Source organism: Oryctolagus cuniculus, chromosome 11 (genome assembly GCF_051225735.1).
Source record: "Oryctolagus cuniculus isolate XC-2025 breed Fujian yellow rabbit chromosome 11, ASM5122573v1, whole genome shotgun sequence".
Taxonomy (NCBI): Eukaryota; Metazoa; Chordata; class Mammalia; order Lagomorpha; family Leporidae; genus Oryctolagus; species Oryctolagus cuniculus.
In genome coordinates this window covers 102,461,032-102,485,607 of record NC_142877.1, presented here as the reverse complement: position 1 = coordinate 102,485,607, position 24,576 = coordinate 102,461,032, and the positions used below count along the sequence as shown (strand labels likewise).

Here is a 24,576-nt window from a genome sequence, read left to right as displayed (position 1 = left end):
GGGTGCTAAAGATAACTTTGGGGAAGGCAACCATTTTGAACTCTCTCAGGGGGACTCTCCTGGTTTTCTACTGGGACCAAGCTAACTGCCTATTAAACCATCTGACTCCTCACCATGTTGGCTGTGTTATAAATGTTGTCAAACATCTAACATATTAGTTATGATTGCTGCATTAAAAAATTGCTCCAGTACTTGTGGCTGAAAACATTTATTATCTTACTGGGTCAGGAATCCTGGAGGGATTTAGGTTGGTATCTCTGGCTCAGGATCTCTCATAAGGTTGCAGTCTGGCTGTTGGCCGGAACTCCAGTCATTTCACTTTCTATGTGCCAGGAAATGTTTTAAACATACACATTCACGTGCAAATCTGTGTGCCACATATAATCCTTATAATACCATGAGAGAAGCATTATTTCAAAGATGAGGAAACCAAGGTTAAATGCACCAGAATTTCAGCTTAAGTTTGTTTGACTTCAAAGCCCTTCCATATCCTTGTATTTCCTCCATGAATATTACATTCAGACCTAATTCCTCATTATTCCACATTCTTTCCATCTCTAGCTTTTGCTCATTCTACTCACCAGTAGAGGAATGCCCACCACAACCATTTTTTCATGTCTGAATGTCGTGAATCCATCACAAGACCTTTTTAACTGCCACCTCCTTCATGATGTTTTTCCTCAATCCCCAACCACAAGTAATTTTAGTCCTATTTGTCAGCCACATAGCATCTGCCATGGTCATTGGTGTACCTTAACTGCTCAATACATGCTAGTGTGTGGTATTAAAATACCAACTTTAACATTGCACATGAATTTTTTTTTCATATTCATAGAATATTTATCTTCTAAAAGTTCAAGTAAACTCCATTTTCCTAAGGTTGTTAATGAAAATGAAACTTATAGCCACAATATGTAATTTAATGTGTCACGAGGGAATTTGACTAGAAAATAAGTCTTTTCTTTCAATGTGAACTTGCAAGTATATTTAGCAATTTGCTCTAGCAGTTTTTACACAGCTCATTTCCTTTTCATCTACAATGTTTTGTAACTGCAGGTGTGAAATCTAGCTTGAGCATGTGTAAATGTCTTGGATATAGGCTACCATTTTGTGAAGTCCACTGAATGATTGGTATTTTTATAAGTAATATAATCAAGGATATTTCACGAATAAATAAGTTTCCTAAGATTTTTATATAGATTCTAGAATATGCTTCATACTTGTATTTTTCAAAAAGGCCAGCTCACATTTATTCATATTCTTGGAGACATTTGTGATGATTGTCATTTACAAATATTTTGTCTACTTTATTTCATTTAGTGTTTTTTTAAAGAATTGCATTGTTCTAAAAGCTATGGAGAAGACAGGGAAATAGGAATATGTAAAAATATAATCTAGTTTGTAAGAAATAATGAATAATGCAAAGTAGTATAAAATCAAAATTATCAGTGTAATTGTACACATCGTGATTTCAGATGATGGAGATAATTTACAGTCCTTTATAAATCATTTAGCATTTCATTATCCATAGTCTTGTACTATATATTAAATTACTTCTAAGAAAAATTCAAGAAGGTTTTAGCTTGCAGTCTTTATGGGATATCCAGCATTTTTTCTGACATTAATGCAAAACAGTTAACAGGGCCAGCCCTTGTAGTGAACCATTTCATAATTTAATTTGGTACCTGGTGTATTCACGAATTTTATAAAGCATTATTCTGGTGTGTCTGTGAGGATGTTTGTGGATGAGATTAACATTTGAACAGGAGACTGAATAAAGCAAATTGTCCTTCCCAGTGTCCCAGTGTGCTGGGCTTCATTCCATGAATTGATGACTTGTTGAACAAAAATGTCTGAGTAAGGGGGAATTCCTCCAGCCTCTTCACTTCCTCTAGAGAATTGTTGGCCTTTTCCAGCATTCAGATTAAGACTGAAATATTGGCTCTTTTGGGTTTTGAGCCTGCTGGCCTTTGGACTAGAACTTACACCAACAGCTTTTCTGGTTCTCAGTTCTGTGGGCTTGGACTAGAACTAACCTTCGTGGTTGTCCTTGCCAGCTGCTGTTGTTGGAACGAATCAGCCTCCATAATTGTGTGAGACAATTTCTTATATTAAATCTCTTCATAGATAGATATAGATATAGATATAGGTATAGATATGGATATAGGTATAGATATAGATAGATAAAAATGCATATCTTTGTATTAATAGCTAGATGCTACTGTCCTCAAATCCCATCCAAGTATGCATAATCATTACTTTAAATGTATTATCTACAAAGCACTATTATTTATTTCCTAGATTTCCTGTGAAATTTCTTTCACCGTCCACCTTCTATTTTAATTCTGATCATATTTGATTTGATAGCAGAAAAAGAAACTCATTTATTTAAACATTGATTTTTAATCATTCCCAGTTTTATAGTTAAGAAAACAAAAATCTAGAAAGGTTAAATAAATTTTCTAACATCACACAGACAATTTTTCACACTTCAGTGCACTTTGGAATCTGACATTAGTGTATAAATTTTATACTTTTTAAAATTAACATTTGCTAAATGAGGAAGAATTAGTTATATTTAATATTTTATATCTAACAAGTTGAGTAATAAGCAGCGCAGAATAGATAATGAGACAGTGAAACAAAATAGTATAAGTGAGAATGAAAAACACAATGACAGACTCATTAAGACCTGTAATACTGGATAATCAAATTATCAAATACAGATTTAAAAAACAAAAGCAACTTTATTTGTCATTTAAAAAAATACCAACTAGTGACATAGTTTATTCAAGTAAAAATCAAATAAAAGTTTTTGAAGTTAAAAGTTTAATTGGAATTGAGTAAGATGTATGATATCAGGCTAGCTACAGCTGAGGAAGGAACTAATAAACTGGAAAATAAGTAAAAGAAATTATCCAGCATGTAACAGAGAGACAAAATGAAAAGTACAGAAGAGAGAATAACTTATTAAGAGAATAAACACTTCCTAACATTGAGGAGACAAGAAAGAAAATGGAGCAGAGGCAATATTTGAAGCCATATGGTTGATAATATATGCTTCTCCTATAATCTTTCCCATTTCAACTGATGGCAGCTCTATCCTTTCAGTTTCTCAGACCCAAACTTAGTTGTCCATGAGTTTTCTTCCTATTTTCTTTTTATTTTTTGACAGGCAGAGTGGACAGTGAGAGAGAGACAGAGAGAAAGGTCTTCCTTTGCCGTTGGTTCACCCTCCAATGGCCGCCGTGGCCGGCGCGCTGCAGCCGGCGCACTGCGCTGATCCGATGGCAGGAGCCAGGAGCCAGGTGCTTTTCCTGGTCTCCCATGGGGTGCAGGGCCCAAGCACTTGGGCCATCCTCCACTGCACTCCCTGGCCACAGCAGAGAGCTGGCCTGGAAGAGGGGCAACCGGGACAGAATCCGGCGCTCCGACCGGGACTAGAACCCGGTGTGCTGGCGCCGCTAGGCGGAGGATTAGCCTAGTGAGCCGCGGTGCCGGCCCTTCCTATTTTCAATACATCAAGAAATTATCTTTCTTAAAATATTCAATTATTTTATAAACAAATAAGATTGCATATGTTTGTGTATAACATACTGTTTTACAATATGTATAAATTATGGATTGGTTAAAAAGAACTCACTAATATTGCCATCACTTCATATACTTATTTTTTTAATTAAGTACGTGTAAAAATCTATTCTTGGGGCCTGGTGCCATGGGTTCACTTGGTTACTCCTCCGCCTGCAGCACCGGCATCCCATATGGGCGCCGGTTCTAGTCCCGGCTGCTCCTCTTCCAGTCCAGCTCTCTGCTGTGGCCGGGGAGGGCAGTGGAGGATGGCCCAAGTGCTTGGGCCCTGCACCCACAGGGAAGACCAGGAGGAAGCACCTGGCTCCTGGCTTCGGATCAGCACAGTGCCAGCCGTAGCAGCCATTTAGGGAGTGAACCAACGGAAGGAAAACCTTTCTCTCTGTCTCTCTCTCTCACTGTCTATAACTCTACCTGTCAAAAAAAAAAAAAAAAAAAACTTTAAAAAAATCTATTCTTTCAGCAACTTTCAAGAATACAACACATTGTTATTAAAATCATCATGCTGTACGATCTGTTGAAGTTATTCCTCCTATCTCAGAGAAAATTGTGGCCTTTGAGGCCTTTGACCCACCTTCCCAGTTTCTGGCAACCACTGTTCTACTCGCTGCTTTTATGAGTTTATCTTTATTGAGATTCCACATATAAATGAGTTCATGCAATATTTGTCTTTTTGTGCAGGTGTTGTTTCACTTGACATAGCATTCTCCAGGTTCATGCAGGATGCTGAAAATGACAGTGTTCTACTTTCTTTTTAAGACTGAGTGGTATTTCATTGTGAGAGGACTTCAACATATTCATTTAAAAAGTGAAAGATAAATTTATATTGCTGTAAAAATGTTTGATATCCATGCATAGTTTTTTTCATAATTCATATGTTCCCTGAAGTTTTTGAAAACCCTTTGTAAATCACATTTCTTTCCATTCATCTGTTGATAGACATCTTGGCTCTTGTGACAAATGCTACAATAAACATGAGAGTACAGTTATCTCTTCAATATACTGATTTCATTTCCTTTTAGTACACAGCAGAGGAGGGATTAATTTCTGGTTCATACCATAGTTCCATTTTCTGGTTTTCTGAGAAATCTTCATATTGTTTTCCATAACAGTTGTTCTACTTTTAATTCCCACCCACAGTGTGCAAGGTTTTTCTTTTCTCCTCATTCTCTCCTTGTCTTCTGAGTGCTTGATAATAGCCTTCCTAGGAGGTGTGAGATGGTAATCTCATTGTGGTTTCAAATTGCGTTTTCTTAATGATGAATGGTATTGAGCATTTTTTTTATAAATCTGTATATATAAGATTTGAGAAGTGGTTGTTCAGACCCTATGCTCATTTGTAAATCAGGTTATTCATTTACTCACTATTGAGTTATTCGAGTTCCTTATATATTTTAGGTAATAACACCTTTTTAGATATATCATTTGCAATTTTTTCTCCCATTTTGTAGATTGTCTTTTCACTTGGCTCATTATTTCCTTCATTGTACAGAAGTGATCCCGTTTGCCTATTTTTATCTTGTTGCCTGTTCTTGATTGGTACCCAAAAAATCATTGCCCAGACTAACATCATGGAATTTACCCTCTAGGTTTTCTTCTAGTAGTTTTATTGTTTTATATCTCATATTTAAATCTTTAATCCAGTTTGAGTTGATTTTCTTACATAGTTTGAAATGAGGGTCGAATTTAATTCTTTGAATGTGGATATTCAGTTGTCTCAATACCAACATTTATTAAACAGAGTATACTTTCCCCAGTTATGTGTTCTTGGTACCTTTGTTGAAAATCAGCTGAGATGACCGGCGCCATGGCTCACTTGGCTAATCCTCTGCCTGTGGTGCTGGCACCCCAGGTTCTAGTCCTGGTTGGAGCGCCAGATTCTGTCCCGGATGCCCCTCTTCCAGGCCAGCTCTCTGCTGTGGCCTGGGAAGGCAGTGGAGGATGGCCCAAGTGCTTGGGCCCTGCACCCGCATGGGAGACCAGGAGAAGCACCTGGCTCCTGGCTTCGGATCGGCACAGCGCGGCAGCCACAGCGCACAGGCCATACCGGCCATTTGGAGGGTGAACCAACGGAAAAGGAAGACCTTTTTCTCTGTCTCTCTCTCACTGCCTAACTCCACCTGTCAAATAAATAAATAAATAACAATAAAAAAATCAGCTAAGAATAAATGTGTGATTTCTGAGATCTTTGTTATGTTGCAATGGTGTATATATATATATATGTATTTATGTACATGTATATATGTATATATATGTGTGTGTGTGTGTATGTTCTTATGTCAATAATACTCTGTCTTTTTTATTATAGCTTTGTAGTACATTTTGAAGTTAGGTAGTATGATGTTTCCAGCTTTTTGTTTTTCTTCAGGATTGTTTGGACTCTTCTGTGTGTATCAAGAAATTCTTAGTCTACATTCAGCACATATTCCAGCTTCTTATCACCAACTCAAAAACTATTACCTTGACCTCTAGCTGGGTCACTAGTTCTAGTTAATCTTCCTGTTTCAAGATACTGGCCATATTGTACATGTAAGCATACCCTGAAGATGTTTTTATGATTGACTATTTCTGTTTTTATTATTTCTTTCTTGTTGTCTCTATATTCTGATTGGTAAGTTTCTGTGTTAGTTTGACTTTATAAACAGATAAAGACTGTCCCAACTTTGACTATGTCAATAGTCTCAGGGCTCTGCTTCCAAACCCCAAATCGTTTATGCATGCCTCTGACACGCTAACCTACAGAAGGGCAATGTGGCATCGATCTGAAACTTCAAGCCTTCTTTGCTAGTTACTGGACAAATTGGGATGAGCTTCTCAGTGAAATGGGGATGATGGAGTAGTAAACCTATTTCATGGGATACTTTGAAAATTAAATGAGATTCAGTAAGCAAAGGAATTTAATATGTCACCTGCACACAGTAAAGGCTCAATAAAAGTTAGCTGCCATCATCTTCTTCATCATTGTCGTCATCATCATCATCATCATCATTATTATACAACTTCCTGCTCATTATTCAGTATTTCTCATTGTCTACAGAACTGGCTCAAAATTTTATGCTAATGAAACTTCCTTTTACTCATCCAAAATTATCTCCATTTTTCTTCCTAACACAAGATAACAGCTTCAGCTATGTTCTTCCACCCTCATGCCCTTATGTCTATGTTTTGTTCCAGTTTTCTTACATGAAAACTGAAGACTTTCACAACTAACTTCCCTCCAGCCACAATCTGATTGCTCTCCCCATCACTGTGTCTTCATCATTCTTTTGTTGTTAGTTTTCAAGTTATGATGCATTATATTTTATCTATATGTCCAATGCCACACTTGATTGTATTCTTCTGAAGGACAGAGATTCTTTTTAAAAAATTAGTAAATTTTATTTTTAGAACCATTCTAGGTTCATGGCAAAATTGATCTAAACCACAGAGATCTCATATATCCCCTGCATCCCTGCCCATTGTCCACTCTACCCACCAGTGTATACAGTCAGTGAACCTACATTGATGCATCATTATCCCCCAAAGTCTATAGTTTACATTAGAGTTCACTCTTGGCCTTGTACAGTCTATGGGTTGGGCAAAAGTGTAATGAAATGTCTCCATCATTATAGTATCATACAGAATAGTTCACTTCCCTGAAAATCCTGTGTGTTTGTCTATTTGTTTCTCTGTCCCTATCTTTCTCTTTGCCCTCTTCCCTTTCCCTGGTCCTTTCCCTCCACCTCAGCCCTTGGCAAATGATTCTCTTAAACTTGTCTTTGAACATAACATAATACTTGACACACATAGTTGCCCCTCAAAAAGTGTTTTCAGATGAGTGGATGAATAAATAAAAGAAGGAACAAATTGAAGAGAGTGAGAGGATCTTGTCACTGTCTGGTTGACTTGTTTGCTGGCTTCAGTACTTAGTCATACTTTCCTGTCCTGTTCAGAAGAGCACTCTACCTATTCTAAAATACCAATTCAAATCCCACCTTATTTATTAAGCCTTAGAGTGGGCTCTGGACACTTCTAAGTCTTATTTTTTTTAACTATCCATTTAATTCAATGTATCACATTGGAAAATTTTTGTTTCTCAAATAAGTATCCAGATTCCCCAGTGAAACTGAATTATATTTTTATGTGGTGGGTGGAGTCTTATAGGAATTCATCCTCTTGCTTTTTATGAACAAAAAGTGTCTTCATAAATTGTCGCTTTTCACTTGGTTTTGTAAGCAGTGAGCATAAGTGAACTTTTGCAGATATGAGCTTTCACCAATTCTCCTAAAAAGCAATAGAAGGTTGTCAAATTGCCATTAAAATAGTATAAGATTTCTATGGGATAATGGAAGTTACTCAAAAAATATTTCCGATCTTTTTCCAAATATTTAAAACTACATTTCTGATTTTTAAATATAAATTTCAGAAGAAAATGTTACACGTTTCTGATTTTCCAATCATTCTTTTCTTTACTGCCCCTTCCCCCAAATACCGAAGATTAATTTATATTTTGATTTTTTTTATTTTATTTTGACTATATACAATGATATGCTGACCTGGGAGGTGAAAATGCTTGTTGTTTTTGTTGTTGTTTTGTCTTTTTTTGTCTACATTATAGGACTATTTTGCACGAAGATCAACTTTTCATTAAATTTTTTTCACTGGGCTACTTTTCCATGGTTTGAGGGAGTTCTGGGAAAAGTTATTTGAGGAGGCTCAAACTTGAGTATGAATCAGGGACATTTGACACTCCTACTTTAATAAGATCAGTACACATTTGAAATATTGCAAAAAGCTTTAGCCTAATCATATCATAAAGTGTTTGTTTAAGTTAACAATTTTGTTTTTCATGTAGAGGTGACAATCATAAGAACTGCCACTATATTATGAATTAAATAATAGTATTCTTCTTGGAACAGTACCACAAGGAGTGATATTTGCTATTTTTTTCAGTTTTGTATTTATATAAGGTGAACAAATTTCATGTATTTCATATATACAGGTTTAGGTGCACAGTGATGCTTCCCATCCTGCCCAGGTACTGTTCCATGCTTCCACCCTCCCTTCTCTCTCCTTTACTTTACTTTATAATCATAAGATTAACCCTCCACTAAGTAAGGAATTCAAAAATAGTAACAGGAAAAAAAAAAAACACTGCCCCCCACAATAGAGACAAGGGATGTAAACAACCATTAAATATCAAAAGTGCCAATTTCACTCATATACATTATATTTTTTGTACTTGAATCGTTATCACATGGAAAACTATGTGGTACTTGTTGCTTTTTAGACTGGCTTATTTCACTAAGTATAATGGTGTCCAGTTGCATCCATTGTGTTGTGAAAGACAAGATTTTATTCATTTAACAGCTGAGTAGTATTACATTCTTTATATGTACCATATTTTCTTTGTCCAGTCATTGGTTGATGGACACCTGGGTTGATTCAATATCTTAGCTATTGTGAATTGAGCTGCAATTAACGTGGAGGTACAGATAACTCTTTTGAATGTTGATTTCATTTTGTTTGGTTAAATTCCCAGCTCTGGTATTGTTGGGTCATAAGGTCGATCAGTTTTCAGTTTTCTGAGGAATCTCCATACTGTCTTCCACAATGTCTGTACTAGTTTAAATTCCCGCCAAAAGTGTATTAAGGAACTTTTCCCCCACATCCTCGCCAGCATTTGATATATGCCATTTTAAAAGTAAACAAAGCATTCTATAGACATTATCTTTAAAATTTATTGCTATGCATATTCCTCATCATGATCTTGTAATTGATACCAGTTTTAAGTTTTACAAAAGTAATTTCAAATCTTAAAAGATAAACTGAGTAAATAGTGATTAGGTTCATGGCAGTTCTGTTTTATTCACAGATAATGCGTCTGAGGTAGCAATTACTGCTCCAGGAACTAGTAATCATAGAAACAGCTCTACAGGCCCAACACCTGACTGCTCACCTCCATCCCCCGACACTGCCCTCAAAAACATTGTAAAAGTTATTCGACCCCAGGTAAGTGCCCAGTACATCTGCACTGTAATGTATTTTGGTTTTGAATCACTGCGTGTATACCACGTATATTACACTGCCTGGACTCCTTTATGGTGTGTCAATGGATTTTTAAATTAAAAGAAGGGACTCAGTAAAGGATGTTTCCTTTGATATTGACAAAAGACATTGAACTCTGTTTTAGCTTTTGGAATAATGAATCATATGTATGAAGAAATGAGTGAAGCACAGAAAAATGACCCTTCCAAATCGTTTTCCTCTCACAAGTTAGTAATTATGCTGCAGATATTGCGCAGGTCTGTGGCCCTGGTATTTCCTGCTGGCTTGGTCTCCATTCTTCTGGATGTGTGGCATTGTTTGTGCTCATATCTCAATCCTCCAGGTCTGGCGGTTTTTCTGCATTTTCTTTAAGTTCTCCATACCTACTGTTAATGCTGTCTGTGTTTGAGACTGCACCTCTCATCACTCCTTGTTTTCCTCTGTGCTCACGTGCCTCTAGCTAGTCTTTATCTTGTGTTATTTTTTTTTCCATTCCTGTCACTTGTCTGCTTGGATTATTTTTCTTTCCCCTTCTCTTTTCAGTAGGATTTCCCAGTAGGCGGTTTGCAGGCAAGCTTTAGAAATATCATTGGGACAAGCTGTTCTGTGATATTTCATTGAAAATAGAACATATAAAGCTGTTTGCATTATATTTTTGTCAACAGATGGACCCAGAACATGGAATTAGTGGTATTCTCAACCTGGCTTATTCTGAATGGGCCTCATAAAATCCAAGAGAGGGGACTTGGGATCTAGTCAATGCCATTCACCATTCAATTAAATGTATAGTATAAGTAACCATGTAAACTAATTATCGAGGCTAATAATTGTTGGTCTAAATGAGCAATGATTTGTTTAATATCCTTTGTATAATTTATTTTGGATGATCTTTTTAGCTATAGTCCTCATCCTCATCAATGAAATGGCATTTAAACTTCAGATATCCACTATAGTTTACAGAACACTTTCATATAAATTGTTTCACTTACCTTCATCAATTACAAGGGAATTTACATTCTAATGTTATGAATAAGGTATTGCATGCCAGGGCTGGCACTGTGGCATAGCAGGTAAGGCCACCGCCTGCAGTGCTGGCATCTCATATGAGCACCAGTTCGAGACCTGGCTGCTCCATTTCCAATCCAGCTCTCTGCTATGGCCTGAGAAAATAGTAGAAGATGGCCCAGACACATGGGCCCCTGCACCTACATGGGAGACCTGTAAGAAGCTCCTGGCTCTTGGCTTTGGATCGGCATATCTCCGGCCTTTGTGGCCATCTAAGGAGAGAACCAGTGGGTGGAAGACCTCTCTCTCTGCCTCTGCCTCTCTGTAACTCTGCCTTTCAAATAAATAAAATAAACCTTTATACAAAAGAATATTGCAATGCCTAGGGATCTAAATTGTTCAACTAATTTGGAGTTCCTTTTCTTTGCTTTATACAAACATAATCATTGTCTCCTCCAGTCTTATTCAGAGTTTAGAAAAATCCTTGTGATGTTATGCCACGTGACACCTTTATGAGTATGGAATTTGTCAGTTCAGTATTGTTTAGGCACAGATAATATTATAGGCAGTGTTCCAATGTGTATGTGTGGGAGAGGGGACTGTTTCCAAGAATTCCCTTTTCTCTTCCAGGGAAATTTGATTTTATTCTTTTGATTCAAAGAATAAACTTCGAAGCCCACATTCAGATGCTGCATGCTAGTGATTGGTTCTCTCATATGTGAAGATGTTTCGGGTATTATTGTATATCTGTTACATTTCCAATGTCTTAGAATTACTTATATAAGATACTGTCATACATATGTTGATAAAATTCGTTACTAAGTAATTTTACTTCTATAAAATAAAATAAAATTCTGTAATATGAATTCACTTTGTTCAGTGAATGAAAAGATTGCTTTAGATATATCTATATATGTCTGATAAATTCTAACAGAATCTCCATGAATCCTTCTCTGTATATTATATCTTAATTTTGTTCAGCTTAGCTTTTTTGGTAAACTTTGAAGAAAATGAAAGGTACTATTGAAGCCAAAAATTCATCTTGACTGTTCCTTGGTTCTGTTAGTTCCTCAGTGTTTACGAGAGGTTATTGATTCCACCTTTCTTCAATGTTATGATAATGAGTTAAAGGGACAAATAAAGTGAGAAAGTTAAGTAACCCAGGATAATGATGATATTTAAATTATAACTAAATGCAACCTGTAAGTGCATATGTAATAGTACAATAATAGCTAATATCCACAATTGAGAATGAATATAACCCCAAACGGGTACTCTTCCACTTAACCAAAAACTTTGGTATATTAGTCATTTCCCCTTGTGACTTTTGACCTCCTGAAAGTCTCCATTCACTGTACAGAGAAAGGAGTAAACAATTCACAGGGAGGTGATTAAGAGGAAGTGTTGGAGTAAGTTTCAGGACAGAGTTTGGAGACTAGAAAGTATACACAGGGGATAGATGGGTAGATATTCAAGGAAACACTCTGGCATATTCTGACAAATGACAAATATGTCAGGGATGTAAAATTGAGAGCTACTGTTCCAAAGAAAAAAAATAATTATTGCTTAGCTTATATTAAAAACCTATAATTTGATCACAGATTTAATTCTCTAAAGTGTTTGTTGATTCTGGCTTTCTGTCTGGAAATGCAAGAAATGTAAAATTAGATTGACTTGTGTGTATTCAAGTATTTTTATCATTACTAATTAGAAATTAATCATGTGATTGAGATGATAAGTACACTTTTAAGACTGGTAAGGAGCCTTGCAAATGAAAGTACTACTTAACACTAATTCATAAATTTATATTTCCTTGCCTGGGCATTAGCTGATGTGCTCAGTTGTTTATTGTGGAATGAATGACATTGAATAAGTGAGATAAAAGGATTTTCATCTTGTTCACAAAGAAGAGATAACTTGCTTAGATAGAGCAAGTTAGGATAAGGCAGGGAGCTATTTACTTCACACATGCCTTTATCAGTTCATCTTCTTTGATCATTCCTGTAAATGAAAAGTATCCATTTTAACCAAGAAATCCTTTCTTTCAGCGTGTTATGGCTGATTACACATTGCATATGTTTCTGATTACTGTGTTAATAACTTAGAAGCTGCAAACTTTCTAGTGCTTTGTTAGATTTATTTTTATGCACCATATTTATGAATTCATGAAGTCACAGCTGTTAGTGCTGCATCTTGTATTTGATCTTTTCACCTTTGCTTCACTGGGTTCTTTCATGTCTTCAAATCCTCCAGATTGTGGAACATTCTATTTTTAATTCATAGCAACTAAAATATTTATATACTATTGGTTTCTCTTTGTTTCTCTCAATATATTAACCCACAAGGCAGAGTTTCTCTATTTAGATGAACCCACAAGACTGGATTCATTTGCTTATACTTAAAAATAAAATTATTTTTACACTTGAAAAACTTATCTGGAAAAAAATATTATGTTGGTCTTTTGACATACCCATTCTCTTCTTTCTCCTAAATAATTATATGTTACTTGTGTTGCTTTTTAATTGACATAAAATTATATATAATTATCACATACAACATGCTGCTCTGAAGTATATATACATTGTGAAATGGTTATATAGCTAATTAATAAATGCATTACCTCACATAGTTATCATTTTTTGTAGTAAGAACACTTAGCATACAGTCTCGTAGCATTTTTTCAAGAATACAATATATTGTCTTAACTGTAGTCACCATATTATATACTAGATCTCCTGAAATTCTTTATCTTTTCTAACTGTAAATATCCTTTTGCCAACATATTTCTGATGCCCTCCTATGCATCTCAGCCTCTGGTAATCAGCATTCTACTCTTATTTCTATGTGATCAATACATTGGATCCCACATATGAGTGTGATGATTCAGTATTTATCTTCCTATACTTGCCTTGACATCACTGATTGTCAAAGAAATGCAAATTGAAACTGCAGTGAGATCCCTCTCTCTTATTAGAATGGCTATTATCAAAGTCAAAAGATAGCAAAGTATTGGCAAGGAGAAAAGGGAACCCTTGCACACTGTTGGTGGAAATGTAAATTAGTATGGTCATTATGAAAAATGATATGTAAGTTCTTCAAAAGATTGAAAAGAGAACTACCATATGACACAGAAATTAATCCTTCTTTAATGCCTATACCCAAAGGAAATGAAATAAGTCTGTAGAAGGAATAGCTGCACTCCCATATGCATTGTAGCTATTGGCAATAGCCAAGATATGGGATCAACCTAAGTGTCCATCAGTAGATTAATGTATAAAAAAATGTGGTGTATATACACAATGGAATTCTATTCAGCCATAAAACAGAAGGGGATCTTGTTATTTGCAACAGCATGACTGAAGTAGCTAAGCTGGCTTGTTTGTGTTGTTATTGTGGTTTCCTAGTGAACCATCATTTCCCTGCCCCAACCCAGTTGAGCAGTAAAGTACACAGGTCTTAAGTGTACAGTTTGGTAAACTTTGACAGTTGTATATGTGCATAACCCCACTTAAAGCAAGATACAGAGCACTGCTGTCACTCCAGGGAGTTTCTTCATGCCGCTTGCCAATCAGTAGCCTTCATTTCTGCATCAGCAGCAAGTACTTTCTGATTTTTGTGATGATTACCTGTTCTAGGACTTCATATGAGTGAAATCCTATAGTGAGTGTGTTTTTGTGTGGAACAATGTTTGGTTTCTTTCACTCAACGTATTTTGGAAATTTATCCATGTTGCTCCTTTTTTGCTAAGTAGTACTCCATTGAATTTATATACTACATTTTGTTTATTCATTCTCCTTTTGATTGATGCTTACGTTGTTTCCTCTTGTTTATCATTGTGAATGCCCATATATAAGTCTTTTATTATAGATATGTTTTCACATGAATACCTAAAAACAGCATGGTTAGATCATAGAGTAGATGAATAGCTAACTTTATAAGAAACTTCCCAACAGTTTTTCATTGTAGTTGTCTGTTTTATAATCACCAATAGCAATGTGTGAGATTTCAGTTTCCTTTACTTTCTCACCTTCACATATTTTAAAATTAAGCCAGCCTGTGAGTGTGAAATGATTTCTCATTTTATTATAGCTTCAGTGTGCCTTTTTTCTGGGTCTAAAGATACTGAGCACCCTTTTCTGTACTTACTGTCCATTCTTATATCATTAGTTGAGAAGTATCTCTATCTCTTTTTTTAGGGATTGCTCTACTTTCTAATTATTGATTTATAGTAGTTTGTGAATTTTCTAGTAATTCCTAAGATATGGGTCTTTTGTCAGGTATATGAGTGTAAATGTCCTTCCCCAGTCTGTAATTTGACTAATGGTTTTTATTTTTCTGAGGCCAAATTTGTCATTCTTTGCTTTTATGGTTAGAGTTTTGGTGTCTTGTTCATATTGTGAATATATACTCTCATTTTTTTTTTTCTTAAAACTTTCTGAGTTTCATGTTTAGGTCTTTAACCAATTTCAATCTAATTTGTGTATAGTTTGAGACAGGATTCAATATTCCATTTTTTTGTTAATGGGAAAATACTTTTTTCCTCATTAAGGTGAATTAATATTTTAGAATTATTTCATTTTTCAATTATTTGTTTTTAGTACATATACATGCAATTGAGTTTTATATTACCTATTTAATGTCATTTAAAAATCATAGTAGTGGCCAGCACCGCAGCTCACTAGGCTAATCCTCCGCCTTGCGGCGCTGGCTCACCAGGTTCTAATCCCAGTCGGGGCGCCGGATTCTGTCCCAGTTGCCCCTCTTCCAGGCCAGCTCTCTGCTGTGGCCCGGGAGTGCAGTGGAGGATGGCCCAAGTGCTTGGGCCCTGCACACCATGGGAGACCAGGAGAAGCACCTGGCTCCTGCCATCAGATCAGCGCGGTGCGCCGGCTGCAGCGCGCCGGCCGCGGCGGCCATTGGAGGGTGAACCAACGGCAAAAAGGAAGACCTTTCTCTCTGTCTCTCTCTCTCACTGTCTACTCTGCCTGTCAAAAAAAAATTTTTTTTTTAAAAATCATAGTAGTATAATATTTTAAAAATGTTTTCCCTAGGATTCTCCCATGTCATTTGAGAATAATAGTAGTTTTAACTTCTATTCTAAGGATTATGCCTCTTATTTCTTTTTAATTTTTTACTGCTGTGATGGTAGTGAAATGGTACATTTAGCAGCAAAAAAAAAAAAAAAAATCCTTGCCTTTTTCCCTGTCTTTGGAGGAAAACACTCAGCATTTCAATATTAACTTCAAGATACTTATTTTTTGCAGATATTTGTCTCTTAGTTTGCTGAGAGATTTTAGCATGAAGAGGTGTGCTTCAATTTTTTCCTACATCTATTTGGTAACTATATGAGTTTTTCTCCTTCTTTCTGTTGGTGTGGTAAATTACATTATTTTATTTTGAATGTTAATCCAACTTTGCATTTTTGGCATTACTCATTATAATTTTTATCCATTTTACACAATACTGTATAAAAGAGGCACTTTGGATAAAGTATTAGAGTGGACAGATGGGTTAAATCTAAGAGAGTGAAAGATGACTAATGACTTGAGCCTGGTGGCTGAAATGTTGGACTGCTATTAATACTAAGGTAGGAAAAACTTGAGCAGCAGATTTGAAGAAACATGAGTTATTCCTGAACTCTTACCCTTGATAGACTCCATTTGTTCGGGTAATAACTCAAGGAAATAAATATTTTGGTTATTCTGCTGGACCTTGGATGTATGTGCTTAATGAATTAATAAAGTGATTTAATAAAAATCCACAATATCTCTTCCTACCATTATTGAGAGTTTAGAACTGGGATTCCAGAAAATGCTCACCAAATCTGTAGTAACATTTTAGTGATCCCTGTAGGGTTACAGAATACATATGCTAAATTTTAAAATTAGAAATTAGAGTGGATATGTTAAAAGTAGAGCCATATAATGGAGAAAGAGGATAGAATATTATATTGGATTGTAGCAAAAACAGATAAGAAATAAAAAGACCTTCAAAGAGATAGTCTTTTTTTAATAAAGATTTATTTATTTATTTGAAAGTCAGAGTTACGCAGAGAGAGAGAGGGGTCCTCCATCCGATGGTTCACTCCCCAGTTGGCTGCAATGGCTGGAGCTGCACTGATCTGAAGCCAGGAGCTTCTTCTGGGTCTCCCGCACAGGTGTAGGTGCCCAAGGACTCGGGCCATCCTCCACTGCTTTCCCAGGACACAGCAGGGAGCTGGGTAGGAAGTGGAGCAGCCAGGTCTCAAACCAGCACCCACATGGGATGCTGGTGCTTCAGGCCAGGGCATTAACCCACTATGCCACAGTGCCGGCCCCAAGATAGTCTTTATAACATATTTATTATTCAACATTGTGCCATTTATTTCTATTATAGAATATGTATTTCATGTATCTCTTATAAAAATAATACCAAACAAGATTTTTTTTCTTTGTTTTATGAATTGGGCCTTAGGCTTAGAGAGATTGAATAATATTCTCAGTGTTACATAGCCACCAACTGGAAGAGCTCTGATTTCCTAACTCCAGTAGTCTGTTAATGCAAACTAGCTCATTAGGGAGAAAATAATCAAGATAGTATATTGATATTCCAGAGGGATAAAATTTGAGAGGAGAAAAATAGACTGGGAAAAGAAATCAGAGCAAAAGCATAGACAGCCAAAGTGTGTGGCCTAAAAGAACCAAAGAAGAATTTGGAGACTTTCAACAAAAGCTAAATAAGACAGGAAAGTCAAAATCAGAAAGATAACAACAGCAACAATAAATGAAAATAATCTTAAGTGAAAGAAACAACAATTTGGAGAGGAAAGAATGTTGGGAAAGAAGTCAGTAGGATCTATCAATCGTTTGTCTCTGACAAAGTTTCCTAGGAAGCATTTTAAGAAATGCCTGAGCCCCAGGCTGGCGCCATGGCTCACTTGGTTAATCCTCCGCCTGTGGCACTGGCATCCCATGTTGCTCTACTTCTCATCCAGCTCTCTGCTGTGGCCTGGGAAAGCAGTGGAGGATGGCCCAGGTGCTTGGGCTCCTGCACCCGCATGGGAGACCAGGAGGAAGCACCTGGCTTCTGGCTTTAGATCAGCATAGCTCTGGCTATAGTGGCCATTTTGGGGGTGAACCAACAGAAGGAAGACCTTTCTCTCTCTCTCTCTCTCTCTCTCTCTCACTGTCTGTAACTCTGCCTCTCAAAAAAAATGCACTTAATGCATCTAATTTACCAAACATCGTAGTTTAGCAATACAGCATACTGTAGAATACTGGTTGTTTCCCCTTGTGATCACGGTCTTGGGAACTATGACTTGGTGCTGCTTCCTGGCATCTCAAGAGAGTGTTCTACCACATGCAGTTAGCTTGGGATAAGATGCAAATTCAGATTTAAAGTAGTTTCGAATGAATGTGTATTACTTTTTGCATCATTATAACATTGAAATTTGTAAGTTGAACCATCATTAAGTGAAAGGTTGTATTTTTACTTTTTATTGCTCTAAAGATTTATCTATCTATTTATCTGTATCTATCTGTCTGTCTGTCTATCTATCTATCTTTCTGAGAGGTAGAGTTACAAAGAGGCAAAGATGGAGAGAAAGATCTTCCATCTCTAGTTCACTCCCCAAATGGTTGAGCTGCTGGAGCTGGGCTGATCCAAAGCCAAGAGACAGGAGCTTCTTTCAGGTCTCCCAGGTGCATGCAGGGGCCCAAGCACTTGGGTCATCTTCTGCTTTCCCAGATCATTAGCAGAGGGCCGGATCAGAAGAGGATCAGCCGAGACACAAACATCCATATGTGATGCCAGTGCCACAGGCTAAGGCTTAACCTACTATGCCACAGCGGCAGCCCCAAAGATTGTATTTTTAATCTAATATTCTTGGATAGGCCATACAGATGGTCTGTGAAAAGAATGAAGTATATACAAAATTTCACTGGATAGATTCCTTTTTATAGGAATTAAATTCTAATCACACTTTGTCACATACCTTCTATGTAACCTTTCTAACCCTCAATTTATCAATGAAGTGAGGATGGTATTTGCCTTGCCTACTTCTCAGGAATGTAGGAAGGTTCAAACCAGATAAAATGAGCCACAATGCTTTGTAAATTGTAAATACCTATGGTGACCCAACTTGTTATCATAGTGATTGAATCATGTTTTCCTACAGTTGATTTAAGACCTTTGAGATGTAATATTCTCATTCTTTCTGTCTCAATCATACACGGCTTTGATGATGGCAACTTCAGCTTTTAGGAAATGTATTTAGGAGCCTTTTACATTCTATTAATCATTTGAATCTAAGATGATGTTAGCACAATATTGGGTAATCCCTAACTCTACCATTTATTTCTCAGAAGCATCTGAATCAGAGGGCCATAAGGAGTATAAAGCCATGTAATTTGGGATATGAGAGGAGCCAGTGAAGGTCAGTTTTGCAGTTTCAGTTGGACTGACCTAATCAGGGGAGGGAAACACCAGGCTCCAAAGAGAATCCCCCATGAACTACATTTCTACAAACCAATGATTAAAATCACCACCAGTCCTCTTAGTCCATTTGTGTAGCCACAACAAAATACTTGGTACTGGGTAATTTATAAAGAACGGAAATCCATTTTTTCACAATCCTGGAGGCTGTGAGGTTCTGGAAGTTCTGACTGTCTGGTGAGGACTGCTCTCTGATTTCAAGATGGTGCCTTGATGCTGTACCCTGCAGCAGGGAAGAATGCTCTGCCCTCTCATGGAGAAGACAGAAGAGCAAAGGGGACCAACTCCCTCTGCCGAGCCTGCTTCTACAGGCATCCAATCCTACTCAACAGGAGCCCACCCTCATGATCTAATCACTCACTCCCTGAAGGCCCAGCCTTTTAATGCTGTTACATTGGTGGTTATGTTTCAACATGAATTCTGAGGAGACATGAACAATGAAGCCATATCAAATCCACATAGTGGAGTATCAATCACCTGTTAGTAGTGTATTGCTCATCTTCATTTCTCATTAATTGATGAAATCTTGGCTGGATTTGTCCAACAGAAATATAGGAAAATATTGGTTATTGACTCTTCGTACATGTCAAACAATTTTTTCACCTTTCCTAAGCAGGAAGTACAACTTTCTATTTTGTGCACAAATTACCATTGACAGCAAACAAACTATTAATATTATGTTTTTATTTTGTGTTATTCAGATTTTTTCCATATGTGTAAAAATCTGAGTGGATGCCATTCTTTGGCATGTCTTTTCCTATAGGGCACCGGTTGATAGCCTGAATGAAAATGCATAAGTGAAAAAGATTTCTGAAAAAAAATTTCCATGAAAAATAAAATGTCCAGAAAGTAGAGCTAGCATTATTCTTTAAATATATTAAGTCAGGGCTGGAGGTGTGGTGCAGTGGTATGAAGCTATGGCCTGCAGTGCTGGCATCCCATATGGGTGCCAGTTCAAGTCCTAGCTGCTCCACTTTTGATCGATTTCCCTGCTAATGCACCTTTGAAAGCAGTAGAAGGTGGCCCAATGCCTGGGCCCCTGCAAACATGTGGGAGACCTGGAAGAAGATCCTGGCTCCTAGCTTCAGCCTAGCTTAGCTCCATTGTTGTGGCCATTTGGGGAGTGTACCAGCAGATGGAAGATCAATCAGTCTCTCTCTCTCTCTTTCTCTCTCTCTCTCCCTCCACCCTTTTAACTCTGCTTTTCAAATTAGTAAACAAATCTTTAATAAATAAATAGTGGAGCCTAGAATTTGAAATCTAATCTCATCTCTCCCATTAGGTCACTTGTTTTGACTTGTGCTGGGTAAAGTTAAATGTCTCCAAATACCTGTCTCTAAATTCAAGAGAACCTATTTGACCACACAATGAATAGTGTATTTGTTGACACTATAACTGTAATGAAACACCTTAGGCAGCCTAACATTAGAGATGGTTATTTGGCTCACAATTTCAGAGTTTTACAAACCAAGATCTGGTAGGTCTTTAGACTTGAGTGATAGCATTCTTACTGGTTACTGGCAGAGTCCAGAGGCATCACAGGACATTAATGGCAAGAAACAGGAAGTGTGTATGTCGAAGGACCACATGACTAACCAGGAGGCAAAGAGAGAGATTGGGCTGAAACTGGCTTTCGTAACAACACTCGCATAGCTTCCTTCTGAGGACATGCTCCCAATGACCTATTCTTGGTCCCATCTATGAAATCTTCCACCACCTCCTAGCCTTTAACACATGGACCTTTGAGGGACGCTCAGACTAATATCCAAGCTGTAGCAAAGAGAATCCCTAATATATCACTCTAAAGCTATTCCTCTCACTTTCCGATCTTAGCTGTCCTGAAATTATGGAATATAGCTATGAAAATATCATAGCACACATTATTGATTTATATATTCATTCAGTAAAATATTAGAGTGCTTCCCATTTGCTGGGTATCTTAAGTGGTGATTTTAATATGGAAAAGACTAAGATATGGATTCTACTCTAAAATAGTCTCTAACAACTGAGGGAGACTATTTTCTAAATAGATAACTATTGGAATTTTCCTGATACAGTTCATTGATTGAATACCCCCAGGGATCAACCTCAGACCTTACCTCTTCTCAATCTATAGTTATTCCTTATTTGTTCTCATCTAATTTCAGAGCTTTTATTTATTTATTTATTTATTTATTTATTTATTTTTTGACAGGCAGAGTGGACAGTGAGAGAGAGAGACAGAGAGAAAGGTCTTCCTTTACCGTTGGTTCACCCTCCAATGGCCGCCACGGCCAGCGCGCTGCGGCCAGCGTACCGCGCTGATCCGATGGCAGGAGCCAGGTACTTCTTCTGGTCTCCCATGGGGTGCAGGGCCCAAGCACTTGGGCCATCCTCCACTGCACTCCCTGGCCACAGCAGAGAGCTGGCCTGGAAGAGGGGCAACCGGGACAGAATCCGGCGCCCCGACCGGGACTAGAACCCGGTGTGCCGACGCCGCTAGGCGGAGGATTAGCCTAGTGAGCCCCGGCGCCGGCCTAATTTCAGAGCTTTAAATTACTCCTAATTACTCCTAAATGTATTACTCTAGCCCTGACCGCTTCCCTCAACTTCAGGTTCATATCCAGCAGGCTACTCTAAATCTCAGTGGGATGTAACATGTGTGGCACCAAGCATTTTATTTTAGTTAATGGCAGTTCATGCTAAAAATTTGACCACATCTTTGAGTCCTTTCTTTCTCTCATCCACCACATCCAATCCATCAGAAAATCCTCTAGACTAGCAGTTTTCAATGTGTGATTATGGATTCTTGGCCGTCTCCAAGACCCTTTCACAAAGTCTGTGAGGTTGTAACTATTTTCATAATAGTACAAAGACATTCTGCCTTTTTCCCACTTTCATTTGCACAAGAATGATGTTCTCCAGAAACTATATAGAATGTGATAGCACAGTTTTGATATTATATATATATTTACATTTTGATATTATATATATTTATATTTTGGATTTTTGTTTTTGTAAAAATTTTAAATTTTAATTTATAATTAGTTTTTAACAGATTCAATGTAATTTATAGATACAATTATAAGAACATAAAAAGATATTCCCTTCCTCCCTTCCTACTTTCCTCCCCTCTCTCCCTCCCACTCTCCTTTTTTCTACCTTTTTTATGTCATTTTTTATAGTTTTGAGATAACATATTTTAAATTTATATTACAGTAAAAGGCTTACTACTTCACTGAATAAGAAGTTTTGCAAGTAAAAAAAGCAAAAAGCCCCTAGTTTAATGGGAATTTAGACAATGACTATAAGCAATAATTGAATGGAAAAATAATCCATTTTACCCATATGATCTTCATGAACCAAAACTCTTCAATGTTTTTAATGATTTTTAAATGTTTATTATTTTAACTGAAAGGCAGAGAAAGAGAGAGATATCAATCTTCCATGGACTGATTCACTCTCTAAATGCCTCCAGTAGTCAGGAGCCAGAAATTCCATGCAGGTCTCCCATGTAGGTGGCAGGGACTCGAGTACTTGAACCATCATCTGCTCCCAGCATATGCTTCAGTAGGAGGCTAGATTAAAAGCAGAGGTGGGATTCAAACCCAGGCACTCCAGTGTGGGATGTGGGCATTCCAAGTGGAGGGTTAAGGTGCTGTGCCACCATGCTTGCCTATTTTCATTAATTTTTAAGACTATGAAAAGATCTTGAGACCAAAAGTTTTAAAATTGATTATCTTTAGGTATAAATCATGAGTCAAGTCCCTCTCATTTGCTCTCATTTGTCAATTACATAAGCTATTAGCATCTCTTACCAGACTGGACTTTTGAAAAATCCTGCTTTGTTTTCTGGCATTGGACACTTTGCTTTTATCAACATTTTGCATCTCAGCATTCAGTCATATAAATCAGACAACATATCCCTCCTGCTCAACTTTCCAATGGCTTCCCCTCTCACTCACAGTAGAGGTTAAAACACCCTATACTATTTGACAATCTTTAACATTTTAACCCAGCTTCTATTATCCATGTAGTTCATTTTCCTCTAACCATGCCATTTTCCCACTTAGCTCACATAAACCAGACAGCATCAGCCTTCACTTTAAACTTATTGATTTGTCTGAATGCCCTTCCCCCAGGACTTAACATGACTCATTAACATCATTCCTTAAGTTCCTTATTCAAATGTTACCTTCTTCAACCTTTGAGTATAAAGTAGCTACCACTTTACTTTCTGTCTTAGATGCTGTTTTCCTTTATAGCATTTTTCACTCCTCAATTAGCATTATACATTATTTTATTTTTCCCAATTTGAGTCCAACCCATGAGAATAGCACCCTTCCCTCCTTCCCTTCTTTCTTTCTCTCCTTTTTCCTCTCTCTCTCGCTCTCTCACTCTCACTCTCTCTTGCTCTCTCTCTCATTCTCTTGCTCTCTTTTTGGTCCTTTCTCATTCCCTTTCCTTCCCTTCCTTCTATCTATCTTATTAAATACTTAACCCCAGAAGCTAGAACAGCATTGTCATTTAGTGACTATTGTTTGAATTAAGTAACAATATGACTTGGCAAAAGAAATGAATAGTATCCTAGATAGGGGATGCTCAAAATGAGTTTTATATTTGAATAAGAATCACATAGGTAAAGCAGCAGATATACAGTCCAGGGACTGAGTACAAACAAGTCATTTACTGTCTTTTGATATTATGTGATGCTAAATTTACCATAGGACATTCCAATAAACCAGGAAGTCTCATGCAGATAGTCCAACCTCCCCTCCCTCCCTCCCTCTCTCTCTCTCTCTCTCTCTCTCTATCTATCTATCTATCTATATATATATATGCAGGTGCAGGGCCCAAGCACTTGGGCCATCCTCCACTGCCTTCCCGGGCCACAGCAGAGAGCTGGACTGGAAGAGGAGCAACAGAGACAGAATCCAGTGCCCCAACCGGGACTAGAACCTGGGGTGCTGGCACCACAGGGGGAGGATTAGCCTAGTGAGCCACAACACTGGCCCAACCTCCTCTTAATCAGAATGTTTGGATGCCTGTAAACTTCTGATTCTATAAATCTTGTTGTTGGTAAAGAAAAAAAAAAGATTCCCATGTTCAGATATATTGGCGAAATACAGGGTTAAACACTTTTCTCCAGTAAAAGATTTTTCAGAACCATCCCCTACTACTATGCCTCGAAACCCATTAATATATTTCACAACTAGTGACCCACAAAACACAATTTAGGAAACATGACCTAGGGCATTTCATACCTTTTTTATAGCTGACCCTAAAAATTCCATTCTGATTTGATTTTTCCACTCATTTTTCACAAATCCATACTACTGAGAAAAGAAGCATGCTGACTTAACAATAAGTGTGTCATTTATTTAGTATGATGTACAGCAGCAGTGAGCAACCATAGAGATAGGGCCATTATAATTTCTATTTTTGTATGAGAAAAGGTAAAATAAGTATACTGTATATTTGGCCATGTTGAAACTCAAGCTC

At 37.2% G+C, this 24,576-nt stretch overlaps 1 protein-coding gene across 20 annotated transcripts in view; it reads left to right on the top strand.

The window, feature by feature from the left end:
* ANKS1B (ankyrin repeat and sterile alpha motif domain containing 1B) overlaps nucleotides 1-24,576 on the top strand; it is a 1,209,513-nt gene that overhangs the window by 470,354 nt on the left and 714,583 nt on the right. For all 20 annotated transcript variants that reach the window (XM_089308838.1, XM_089308836.1, XM_089308835.1 and 17 more), the window contains one exon: nucleotides 9,446-9,582. In XM_089308838.1, coding sequence (XP_089164964.1) covers nucleotides 9,446-9,582 — 137 coding nt within the window. The remainder of the gene's footprint in view (nucleotides 1-9,445; nucleotides 9,583-24,576) is intronic.